General features: G+C 45.2%; 1 protein-coding gene across 1 annotated transcript in view; it reads left to right on the top strand.

Moving 5' to 3' along the window:
* Nucleotides 1-13039, top strand: part of SEMA5A (semaphorin 5A) — a 124577-nt gene that overhangs the window by 49051 nt on the left and 62487 nt on the right. Inside the window, exons 3-4 of the mRNA XM_035101278.3 lie at nt 1494-1593; nt 7259-7304. Coding sequence (XP_034957169.3) covers nt 1494-1593; nt 7259-7304 — 146 coding nt within the window. The remainder of the gene's footprint in view (nt 1-1493; nt 1594-7258; nt 7305-13039) is intronic.

Genomic DNA, 13039 nt, shown 5'->3' with positions numbered 1-13039 from the left:
CCAACTCATCTCCTCCGCAGGGGGGTGGTCTTAACTATTTTGTCAATGCACTGAATAAATACATCCTGCAGAGCACAATTCAAGGTTCTGCTCATGACTGCCTCACCCATTGTGATTTCTTGCAGCTTTGAGCATCTTTGGCAGAAACCTCATTCTCATCTGCTTTTTCTTCATCTTTAATCTCTGCGTTTCACTGTTTTCCCCTCATTCATCAATCCTTTCCTCTTCCTTGTATCGCCCCCACATTAAATTCTCATCTCCTTTCCCAGCCCTTCTTCTGCCATGTAATTTTCTCCCACTGTCTGCTGACTATTTTATGCATAAAGTTTGCTCCCTTTCTTTCTTTCTTTCTTTCTTTCGTCTTCCTTTTTTTTAAAAAAACAAACACCATATGTTTTTAGTTTCATGAAAGACAGAAAAAACAGCAGGCCCAGCAAAGAAACAAAAACAAAACAGAAAAACCTCAGGTGAATAACCTAGGAATGTAGCCGGGGGTATGAAGGTAGCAATGATGTCCACCACATTCCTGACTCATCTCTTGTTTCTTCTTCATCATCATCTTCATGTGTCTCATCTTCTTGCCTCTCTTTATCACCCCCCCCACACACTTACCTTCCATTGATGTTCCCGCCTCTTTGCTTTCTTAAAAGCAATAGTCAGCTCATTGCTTGTTCTCTGGATCTTAGAGAGCCATTCCAGGGACTGGCCACTCTGAGAAGCGAAGAATGGGCAGGATGTGGCCTGGTCAGATCCAGCAGGGCTCTTCCTATGTTCTGAATCCTATTGATGTTTTGGTGTCAGTTGACCTTGCTGCTCTCTTATATTTTAACCTTTTCGTCTGTTTGGGTGCCTTTTAACTGTAAGCAAGCTCCAATATCCCCCTTTTTCATTGATCCTTTCATTCTTGCTAACTATCTTCCTCTCTCTTTCATCTAAATTTATTTAATGTCTTGACTGGTCACAGTCTTCAGCTGCAACTTCTGTTTCATCTCTACTAGTGTTTTTTTTATTGTTTACACCCCTCCAAAACCTGCTCATTGTAATTTTACAAACCATGTCCTCTTGCTAAATCACAGGGGGTTTTGTCTGTTCTTATTCTCTCCTCTGATTTTTACATGGTTGGCCTTTCCATAAAATAAGCCATAGCAGGATTTTTAAGCATTCAAGGAATATAAGCCATACATCGAATATAAGACATAGTGATAGGCGCAGCAGCAATGCCGGCCGCGGCAGGAGGAGGAGGGAAAAAATAAGACATCCCCTGAAAATAAGCCATAGTGTGGTTTTTTGAGGAAAAATAAATATAAGACGGTGTCTTATTTTTGGAGAAACACGGTATGCTAAAGAAACAACAGCTTACAAGGCTGTTGTAAGGATTCATGAAATAAGATAGGCATCAAAAAATTGATAGCATTGAAAAATCTATGTAAATGCTAAATATTTTAATGCTAATAATCTGATTTTATTTATTTATCAAATTTATGTTTGTATAGAAATTGCTCCTTGGTTACATATATTCAGAGCAGAAAATGCTGTCGACTTCTCTCAGATAACATTTGATCCAAGACAAAAAGAACTTGTTGTTGGAGCAAGGTGAGACAATGCTTTTTAAAAATTCTCTCATATCAGATGGCTAATTTTTCTTGTTTGAATGCATATGTGATTAAAATACATCATTTATATCCATGTAACATGTGAACAAGCCATGGACTTCAAAATTAGCTGTGATACTTGGTAACCACTTTGCTAAGAAAAGAATATTCTGCAATCCTTGCAGTGTTTCGGGCTTGAAGCTAAGAGACGCAGCCAAGAGAATTGTATTACCGTATACAGTTCTGGTTAGACTGTACAGTAAGGAAGGGAGTGGCTGAATTAGCATTTGATCTGTGGGTATTTCTCCCTTTCATGCAAATTGTGAAGGTGACTCACAACAGGTTAAAGCACTGTCTGTTACTGCTCTTCGTATTTCTGCCAAGAGTGGAATTTTTTAGCAGTAGCAGTAGTGCATCTTGACACTCTGCTATGAGCCTAGGCTTTTACTAGTTTCAAATCAGCCCAATGAACAAATATTGCAAACAGTTAAGAGCCAGACATGCTTAAACATGTCCAGCAATATCTTAATTTGGGATACAACTGTTGTGGGCCTAAGCATGCAACATTTTGCCTGTTTTATTATCCTGCTTTTGATTCCAGCTATCTACAGATGTTGACTGTCCTTCTAGAGGGTTTCTGGGGTCAGACTGAGCTATAATAATACTGCTTGAAGGAAGTGGCTTGGATGATGACTGGTGTTTTGTTTTATTAGTTGGCCAAAAATTTTAAACAGCCAACCCCCAAAGTGTTGTTTTTGTTTTGATGAAGCAACTTAAAAAAAACATGTCCTGTCACCACCTGCATGTACATGGATGAAAGTTCTTTCTTATGTTTGTTAAAATTCAGTTCTGATCAAGTTGGTGAACATTGCTCCTTAGCCCAGCAGCCTGGGCTTAGCTTAGCTTAGCAGGCTGCCTTTCAATGCCAGCATTTCAGCTTCCATTGACTGCAGCCTCCTACCAGCCCCTCTAGAAGGAAGTAGGAAGAGACTGTTAGCAGGCTGCTGAAAAGCTCTTGCATGGAACTCCTGGAATGTGCCATGAACCTGCTTGCTGATTTTTCTGCCCTGATACTCCATGAATCCTACCCAGCTTGTACTCTCCTGGTTTGCCTTTGATATAGCATGAGTGGTAACTCATGCCCTGACTGTAAAAACAACCCAAGGAGATGTGTTGGAGGTGGTGGTGGTTTGGTTCTGCAGAGAAGAAAAATATGGTTTCCTATGAATGTTGGGAACTGACAGGGAACTTAGCTTCCTTCAGACATGACTTCAGATCTGGGCTGAAGCAGGTTGCTTTGGTTTTTTGTTTCTAAATCCTTACAGCTTCAAACAATGGAACAGCTGCTCATCAAAAGGTGAAGGAATATTTTAGGTTATTGGAATGCCTCTTTAAAATAATTTATGAATTCAAATTTGGTTTCATAGGTACTGAGACAGCAATAATTCCTCTCATTAATCATTGCCACAGTTGTTCAAGATGATGGCCAAACCTGAACAGGCGAAGTTTCATCCTAGATAGCTCAGAAGTTGTTTTCAAAGTCAGAAAAAACCTCCCTAACTCCTATTACGGGGACGTGGGTGGCGCTGTGGTGGTCTAAACCACTGAGCCTAGGGCTTGCTGATCAGAAGGTTGGTTCGAATCCCCGTAATGGGGTGAGCTCCTGTTGTTCAGTCCCAGCTCCTGCCACCTAGCAGTTCAAAAGCACGCCAAAAGTGCAAGTGGATAAATAGGTACCATTCCAGTGGGAAGGTAAACGGCATTTCCATGTGCTGCTCTGGTTTGCCAGAAGCGGCTTAATCATGCTGGCCGCAGGCCCGGTGCGTCCATTTAGGCAGACTAGGCCATTGCCTAGGGCGTGAAAATGGAGGGGGCGCTGCTGAGCCTGCCCCGCAAAAACCCCGCCGCGCCGCCGCCGCCCTCCCAAGGCGCATGCTCGTGCTCCTCCCGCCTATGGAGGGGACGCTGAGAGCTCCCCAGCGGCGGCAGGCGCAGCGAGCGAGCGGTGGCGGTAATGGCGGCAAGCGCCCACAGCTGAAGCCTTCAGCTATGGGCGCTGCTGCCACCCACCCGCTCGCCGAGGAGCTCACAGCGTCCCCTCCACTGGCAGGAGGAGCGCGAGCCAAAAGGAGAGCTCAGCGCCCTCCCGCCTATGGAGGGGACGCCGAGAGCTCCCCAGCAGCGGCAGGTGCAGTGAGTGAGCGGCGACAGTAGTGGCGGCAAGCGCCCGCAGCCGAAGCGTTCAGCTATGGGCGCTGCCGCCCCCACCACCCGCCCGCTCGCCGATGAGCTCACAGCGTCCCCTCCACAGGCGGGAGGAGCGCGAGCCAAAAGGAGGGGACGCCGAGAGCCTCCCAGCGGTGGCTGCAGCGAGCAAGCAGTGGCAGTAGCGGCGGCCTTCAGCTATGGGCGCTGCCACCACCGCTTGCTCGCTGAGGAGCTCATAGCGTCCCCCCCATAGGCGGGAGGAGCACGAGCCAAAAGGAGAGCTCAGCGCCCTCCCGCCCACGGAGGGGATGCTGTGAGCTCCCCAGCGGCTGTAGTGAGCAAGCGGCGGCAGCACCCGCAGCTGAAGCCTTCAGCTATGGCCGCTGCGGCCACCGCCGCTTGCTCGCTGCAGCCGCTGCTGCTGAGGAGCTCAAAGCTCCACAGGCGGGAGGGCACCGAGCTCCCCTCTTGGCCCGCGCTCCTCCCGCCAATGGAGGGGACGCAGGGGCATGCACGCCCAGGGGGCGCCAGAAGGTGTTTTGCTTAGGGCGCAAAAAGCCCTAGCACCACGCCTGGCTGGCCACATGACCTGGAAGCTGTACGCCGGCTCCCTCGGCCAGTAAAGTGAGATGAGCACCGCAACCCCAGAGTCGTCCGCGACTGGACCTAATGGTCAGGGGTACCTTTACCTTTACCTTTTAACTCCTATTACAGATTTTATAAATATATATATGACTGGACTGCATCAAAGACCACCTTCTGATATTCATGTTAATTAATGAAATTTGAACAGATTATCTTGGGCTGTTACCCAGCAACCCACCTAACAAAAATAATGGTTAGCCAGCAGCCACAACAGTAACATTTATTTTTATGGTGTTTCATTAAAGTTTGTAACCAAGAGTAAGTGAGAGTTGAAAACGGGAGATCCAGATGCCACTGGAATATGGATGCCTGTATAGGAAGGTCTTTATGGCTGCGTTAGAGATGTCATGTCTTTACACATTGCAGATTTGATGCTTTCAGAGGAAATGTGTGTGTGAGAGAGAGATAGGAGTTTTAACAATGTAGACCACAGTAGTGAGGGTGAAAAATTCAAAGAAGTTTTTGACAATGAGCTAGGAAAGGAAGGTCGTTTCTTCTTGGCTGGCTCTTCAATTTTCTCAAATAGAAAACAGCAGATACTCTGCTGCTACAGGAAGGCAATCTGAGAGAGGCTGTCCAACTGAAAAAACCCTTCAGCCTTGCACTTCCTAAAATGGGATTTCCATTCTGCATAAATCAGGGATAAGCAGCTGAAGGCCCATAGGCCAAACTGCCCTTCTCTGAGGTTTCTTATCTGGCCAACTCAGAAGCAAGATATGTAGGGTTGAGCAGATTGTCACTGACAGTCCACTTTGGAGAGAGGAAGCTGCTCCAACAACTTTCATCCCATCTTTATCAAGCTTCTACTGCAAATTGAGTTGCTGAATAGAGGAATATTTTATGTTTGTGCTTGCTGCAAGAAAGTCTATTGTGTGTCCCCCTTCACTTCAGAAATATTCATGGAAAATGTATGAAAAGATGAGCTCCTGTAGATTAAGAAAGAAAAGAAGAAAGGAAGAAAAAAAGAAAGAAAGGTGTATACAGTGGTGCCTCGCTAGACGAATTTAATTCGTTCCACGGGTCTTTTCTTATAACGAAAAATTCGTCTAGCGAATCCCATAGGAATGCATTGAATTTTTTTTTAAAAAAATTTGCCCATAGGAACACATTAATTGAATTTCAATGCATTCCTATGGGAAACTGCGATTTGCTAGACAAATTTTTCATTAAACGAATTTGTCTAGTGAGGCAACCTCCGCTCGAAAAAATCCTTTCATTAAGCGGAAATTTCGTTAAGCAGGGCATTCGTTAAGCGAGGCACCACTGTACATGTTGTCTGTATACAAAACAAAGGTCTCTCCCACCCAGGAAAGACATTTAGATTCCTAGATAAATGCAATTCTATCTAAATGGGCCAACTCCATGGGACCTCAGAGGGGGGCTTCACCCACAGCAGGTACCTCTGGGTAGTAGAACACGCAGGAGGCACCACCATTGAAAGAAATGAAGTAACCTCTGCCCATAGTCAGTGCTGCTGCCAGTCGGCAATACTGGCCTAGATGGGCAAATAGACAGCTTCCTACAGTATGTATATGATGTCCTTAAAATGCTTTGCAGTATTCAACCAAATAATTGCACAGAGTGACTTCTGTTTGTGCAATGGGACTTCCCCTCCCCTTCTCTTTCTCTCCCCCCACTGTTCCCAAAACTGCTCCTGAAGGGGAAGATGTAGGGGAGGAGAGTCACATTGTACAAGCAGAGGTCATTCCTACTTAGTGCTACTTGAATACAACCCTGGGCTATGGGACTTCCTCTCTATCAATGCTCCACATGTCAAGAGTCTATAGAGTTAAATATTTGATATATAACAGGCACACAGATATTTGTATCTCCTCCTCCTAGTTACTCAAAATGCCAGTGGGAGTAAACTTTAGAGAAACTAAGAAAGAAAATGTAGCACTCATCCTAAGTTGCCTAAGGTAAGATAACTGCAGTAAAATGATCAAACATCTCTCTGCTTTTGACAAGCTTCAGTGTACACTTAGAAACGCCTAACAAGACAAACAAGTTTTGTAACATTCTATTTCTCTGTCAGAATATTTCTAAATTGACAACTCTATCGAAAAATACCATGGCAGTGTACAATAAAATCATGAAACATCATAAAACTATAAAATAATGAAATACAGAACAAGTGGCCAACGCTGCTTTGCAGAATAGAAACGTTTTCAGCAGGCAGTAGATTTCCAAAATTGCAGGTGCTTGTTTGATTTCAATAGGAAATCTTCCAAACTCCTGGTTCTGCTAAGCTAAACACAATGTGTAGTTAACAGATACATTATACAGTGGAACCTCGGTTTATGAACACCTCGGTTTACGAATTTTCGGTTTATGAACGCCGCAGACCCATCTGGAACGGATTAATTCACTTTCCATTACTTTCAATGGGAAAGTTCACTTCAGTTTATGAACGCTTCAGTTTATGAACAGACTTCCGAAACCAATTACACCCATGCTTCAGGTGAATTATGCTTCAGGTTGAGTACTCCGCAGACCCGTTTGGAACGGTTTAATCCACTTTCCATTACTTTCAATGGGAAAGTTCACTTCAGTTTATGAACGCTTCAGTTTATGAACAGACTTCCGGAAGCAATTGTGTTCATAAACCGAGGTACCACTGTATAGGTTTACTCCTTATCAAAGAGCTAGGAGTGGATGCAGCTATTTGTCAAGTGCACTCTTAGTGGCAAATCCAGGTTTACTGTGACAAAATGTGTGGAAGGGTTTTAAGCTTCTAAATCAAGAATACCCAAGAGCCATTGTCTCCTGGTTCACCTGCATAACTGCTGCTATTTCCCCTTTCCCTCTTTTAGAAACTACCTCTTCAGGCTACATAGTGAGGATCTTTCTCTCATCCAGGTAAGCAGTTAACTTTTACCCCTCCCCCTTTTAAAAAAGAAGCAAAACAAATAGACATTAAAAAGTTTTCAGTGAAGATGTGAAAAAGCTTCAGGGTGTCAAATGGTGCAACTGACTTTTGTTTTGTTTCCTTTCTTTTATCCCCTTTAAAGCATTTTTATTGAATTTTATCCACACAATTGGCTTCTCTTGTATATTTTATTTCTCACTATACAGTATTTTAGAACAGCTTTTTTGGGCCAAATGGTGTAGGCTTATTTTAATACATCTTTCTTCTAGTAATTAGCATTTCAGGGACAATGAGCATGTGGTTCTGCTGCCTTCTGTCCTTGATACCTAGTTTTCTATGTAGATGATTCCCCCCCCCCAAAAAAATCTCTGGTATGGAAGAGCATTTCATCAAGTGAATTCCCACCTGCAGTCTGAAGTGGGTACAACCTACAGTGATCTATATACAAATGTTTCTCCCATGACTTGTACATGCTGGAGATTCATTCCCCGTGTCTGCAGCCATGGGATTGTTGTCTATCACAAGATGGCGTATGTTCTTCATTCCACAGAGTGGGAAGTGACAGAGATAGGATGTTTGTGTTACTGTGTTCTGTGAAGTGGGACTATTGTCTTTTGTCCTTTCTCTGTGCTGTCTGGTGCTAAAGAGAGAGGGAAGCATGTTGCAGTGCTCTCTGTGTGTTTATATGTAAATAAAATAAATTAGCCAAATGCTGAGTCGCTGAGGTCTGTTACGCAAACTGCAAAGACTCTGCAGATCCCTAAGCGTGCTAATGCTTTTTGGCATCAGTCGCTGTGATGTTCGGGCTGGAGAAAGCTTTTGAAGCTCCCAAACGATCGACCAGGAGGGAGAGAAGATGCCAGTCGGGCATGTGTCTTTGCCAAAGTCCTACTCGTGTGTAGGACGACTCCTAACAGTACATGCTCAATATGGTTGTTACCGCTGACGGTTTGTATTTAGATTTCTTATCGATAGATAAGGTTTAGTTATGTCTTAGCTCCATATGTTATGCAGCCAGGTAAGGTGTGTGTGTGTGTGCAACCCTTTGAGGAGCCTCCCCCCCCCCATGTTAGACACAACTTAGCACCTCTGCCACATGTTATTTGACAGAAAACCTGAGTTGGCCACCAAATATGTCAGAGAGAACTATAGCCAATCCTGGCTCTTTGCAAATATGCCCTTGCATCAGATACTTTCCCCAACATGTTCCTTTTAACCTACAAAGGTCATGTGTGAATTATCTTCAAAATCTAACATATAAATTGGCTCTTAATTTGTGAAGCCATGATGTGGATGGCATTCAACTCTTTGCTTGTGGGGAACAGAAATTCCCCATAATCATGGAAACTAATTGTGCGTATGATCCTTACCTGCGTCTGTATTTTGTATTTTGTATTCCTCTTTCACAGAGGGTTTCATCTGTTGCTGAATTGCCTTTATATTCCATCTCGTAAAGATGCCTTTAAAAAACACAAAAAACACCTGCTTGCCTTGGCAGCCAAAGGCCTTAATCTCAGCCAGAAAAGCCAATTAGAAGCCACCCGGCTACAAGAGGAACTTGGTCTGTACTTACTCAGGGCTATTTTCACTGTGCTCTTGGGGCACAATGTGTCCAAATTAACCACCTACATTTTTTTAGAAAGGGGAGAAGGAAGCATACTGTCATGCACTATAGCTGCATTTTACTCCCTGCATTAATGAGGTTAATGGTGAGTGAGGTTGAAATACTAGCATATATGGGGTATTTATTGAGGGCGGCTTCACCCTTTGCCAGGCAAATATTTGTGTTGTGTGATTACCAGAGCTTCCCATAGATAGGAGAAAGACGAGTGAAATTAACGGGTATTACTGGAGATTAGGCATGCACAGGACCAAGTTATAAATCTGTGGGTAATATTCATGCATGTCCACATGTCTTTTAAATGCCTGTGTGCACAGGTAAGAACAAATGCAGCTATGTGCTACTTCACCAAGGACTGAAGCTCAAACAGGTTGGAATTATAATTGTAATAAACAGAAATGTAGAAACTACCATTCATAGGACTTTTGGCCTGACAGTTGTTTATCTGCTGTAATGCCAGGTTCCCTGCAAGACTGCTTGCAGAACACAACACATTACTCTATATATTTCACTAACCTTTCTCTACAGCCATCCATATAGATTCTTCAGCTATTAATATCGTACACACTCTGGCTTTTATCAGCTTTTATTTTAAAGCATGTACCACTACCCTTGCAGTTCTGCCTCAATTTGATTACAGAACTTGTCTGATAGAAGATGTTACCAGTTCGACAGCATTATTCCAAAAATCCTGCCAAGCTAAAGGGTATGGCTGGAAATAAATGCCAAATTTGTTTGAGCACATTTTGACACAGCTTGAAGAATTTTTTCATAATTGCTTCTCAATAGTATTTTGAATAATGCTCATTGCATCTCTAAGATGCTCTCAGCTGCCATGTGTTGGTACCATAACTGTTTGAAAAAGTAACTTAAAATGCAGGCTGTTCGGAGGAGCTGGGAGGGATGCTGGCCTCTGAGGGGGTTGCTCCATGAAAATATTTTTACAAAAGACAAACACCATATGAATTATTATTAGGAATGAGATAGAGGAAGGACCATTGCTGCCTGGCAGAGTTCCAATTATGGCATATCCAGGCAGAACTCAGAATGTCCCCTGTCTAAAATCCTACAGAGCCAGATCAGGGGTTCTCAACATGGTGCCCTCCAGCCCCAGCCAGCATGACTAATGATGGGGGATAATGGGAGTTGTAGTCCACAATACCTGGAGGCTGCCATGTTGCCTATCCTGGTCTCAGTCATCTTAGTCTTAGAGAGGAGAACGGCTACCTCAACAGCATCCTGAAGCTGGCTGGCTGGCCTGAGCCACCTGCATTAGCTCTACCCCTTCAGGAGAATGGTTTGTTCTTTGGAAGGGCCATCACCCTATTCTGTAAAAGCTGGTTCCTGCAGGCTGGAGGAAGTGAGGGGTGTTCTGAGCTGACAACCCTCCAACTGTGATGAAAATAGGGACGTCCATATTAACAACAGCCACTTTACTATTCATACCCCACTCATCTGACTAGGTTGCCCTAGCCACTCACGGTGGCTTCCAACATATATAAAAACATAATAAAACGTTAAACAGTAAAAAACTTCCAGACATTAAAAAACTTCCCTTCAGATGGCTCGGGGGTCAGATAACTCCATACTCTACAACAGGCACGTCCAACAGGTAGATCATGATCTGCCAGTAGATCACTGGGTGTCTGTGGTAGATCGCTGGCTCCCCCCAAAGAAGCCCAACAAGTTTCGCCCTGCACCCCCCAAAAATGGGGCTTTCCCCATCCCTAAATAAAGCTCAGCAACTTTGACCTGAACCCCAAAGAAACGGGCCTTTCTCCTTCCTCAACAAAGCTCCAACTTTGATCTGAACCCCAAAAACGGGGGTAGATCACTGCCAGTCTTTAACTCTGTGAGTAGATCACAGTCTCTTGGGAGTTGGCCATCCCTGCTCTACAACATTTCTCCAATGAAAATAGGGATGTCCTAAGGAAAAGGGGGACATTCCGGGACAGCTTCTGCACTTGGAGGATCTGATGGAGCCTGACACTAGTGCATCCTCTGGCCTGGATAGTCTGGGAGTAGCGGGAGGTGAGGATGCGCAGGCAGTGGCTTCTCTCCCTCTGAGATTACCATGCAGCTAGAGAACATCACAGGTTCTCTGAATGTGGGCTGTGATATTTTCCTTTTTTTCCTCATGAGCTGTTGCAACAGAGGAAGCAGCACTTCTTCCAGGTGCAACAAGTCTTAGGTAGAGTATTTTGAACTGGTAAAAAGAAGTTGCACATGCCACCCTATATTGCAAAGTCTCACCAGTCTCAAGTGCATAACTCATTTGGGGGGTCTGACTAGATGGGACAGTGACTACTAGCTAAATGGGTTGCATCCAGTGGTGACCCTCTGCTGACAGAAGACACTTTGATCCAGCAGAGGCTTCAGCAGAACTGGGAAGGAGGAGATTTTCTCCAGTTTGTCCTCACTGCAGCCCCCATCTATTCCTGAATGGACCCTTCAGAACAGCTCATAAGATTTGGAGGGAAGGGGGACCTGCAGGGGAGAAGATGAATTGGCAAAACTCACCTCAATCTCCTTTCCACTGAGTAAAACCTCCACTGGATCAAAGACTCTTCTGTCCCCATGAGAGACACCACAGGAGGCAGCAGAATGGCTTTATATGGAGGATGAGGCTGTTAACGCTGTTAACTGCTACTGCTAATTTAAACCTTGGCAGAAGGTTTAATAGATACAGGGCTTGGCCATAATCTTTGTGCTCTGCTTGTAAGTTTCAGAGCTGCCTTGTCTTGCGGTTGTTGGAGAAGTGACAGTTCTCATGTTCATGTGTGTCCCTTCCAGGGCCGTCTTAAGCATATCCAGTGCTGTGGTGCAAAGCTCCCTCCGGCGCCCCTGCCCCCCCCCCCGTTTCCCAGAGTTGTTGGCCTTTTTTTAGGGAGGATGCTGCTGCCAGCAGGGCTGGAGGAGGCGGGCAATGGCTGAAGGGCGGCTCTTCGGCGGGGAAGAGGCGGAGGCTGGACGCGGCGCCTCCCGGCTCAGCTGGCCGCTTTGTGCCACGGTGGCCACAGCAGACAGAGGCTCTGGGCGCGGTGCTGCTTCAGTGCGGCATGGTGGAGACAGGCGAGGGCGGCGAGCTGATGCCGGGAGGCGCCACGTTGAGCCTCCTCCTCTTCCCTGGTGCCCTGGTTCCTTCAGTCAGCACTAAACTACGTTCCCTGACTATGATTCAGTAGCTACAACAACTATCTTGGAACAATGCACAGTGATGCTATTCCATTGTCACATGGGTACGGTCAATCTGTGTCTGTTACTATTGGGGCTGGTTTCAGAGGTTGGCAGAGGCTCTCTGCCCCTGATGCTTCTCCTTTTTGCTGTCATTGCCCCCCCCCCCCCGTGCTCACCAAACCCAGGCCTGGAGGGGGGAGCAAGTGAGTAGCAACGGCAGCGAGGGAGATGAGGAGCTGCTTCCCCACTGCCTCTCTCTCCCTGATCAGCTAGCAAACTCCTGGGGTGGAGGATGACGGTTTTTTGCCAGAGCCCCCCCTTCACCAGCCCTGCAAACCTGAAGCCTGCACTGATTACTGTCATTTTGTTCTGTCAAATTATATTCTTGGTTGCATTGCACCTTTGCAAAACATGGTGTTTGAATAGATGGTATAAGATGTGAAGGCAAACAGATAACAATAGTAAAAACGCAACTAAACAGAATTATGAAATTATGTAGCTAGTTTTCTGGGGCGGTGTAATCAAACCACCTTTGGAAATATTATATTTTGCCAGTGTCTAATTACCAGAGCCATCTGCCTAAGGCAATGCTCTGCCATCTGTCTGGAATTTTGTTTTGTTCTTTTCTGTTTGTTTTCTGTTTTTAGTTTATAGAAATTCATAGAATTGTGGAGTTGGCAGGAGCTCAAAAGAGATGTATTTCTGTTCATATGAAGTGGTTGCAATGGTAGATGTTGTTGTCTGGTGTTGCGTCATCATGGGTGTAACAGCGCGATACTTCATCCACACACAGACTCCTCCTTGTTCTTCCTCCCAAGCTCCTCTGGGCAGGGCCTTCTTCCCGGGGGGTGCAAGGGGTGTGGGGCACTCGGGCGCTGAATTCTGGGGGGCGCCAGGCACCTGCCGCTGAAGCCACCTAAGCTCTTA

The sequence above is a fragment of the Zootoca vivipara genome, chromosome 8 (assembly GCF_965207765.1).
Source record: "Zootoca vivipara chromosome 8, rZooViv2.hap1.1, whole genome shotgun sequence".
Classification (NCBI taxonomy): domain Eukaryota; kingdom Metazoa; phylum Chordata; class Lepidosauria; order Squamata; family Lacertidae; genus Zootoca; species Zootoca vivipara.
Note: the sequence above shows the minus strand (reverse complement) of the source record. Positions and strands in the feature narration are given on the sequence as shown.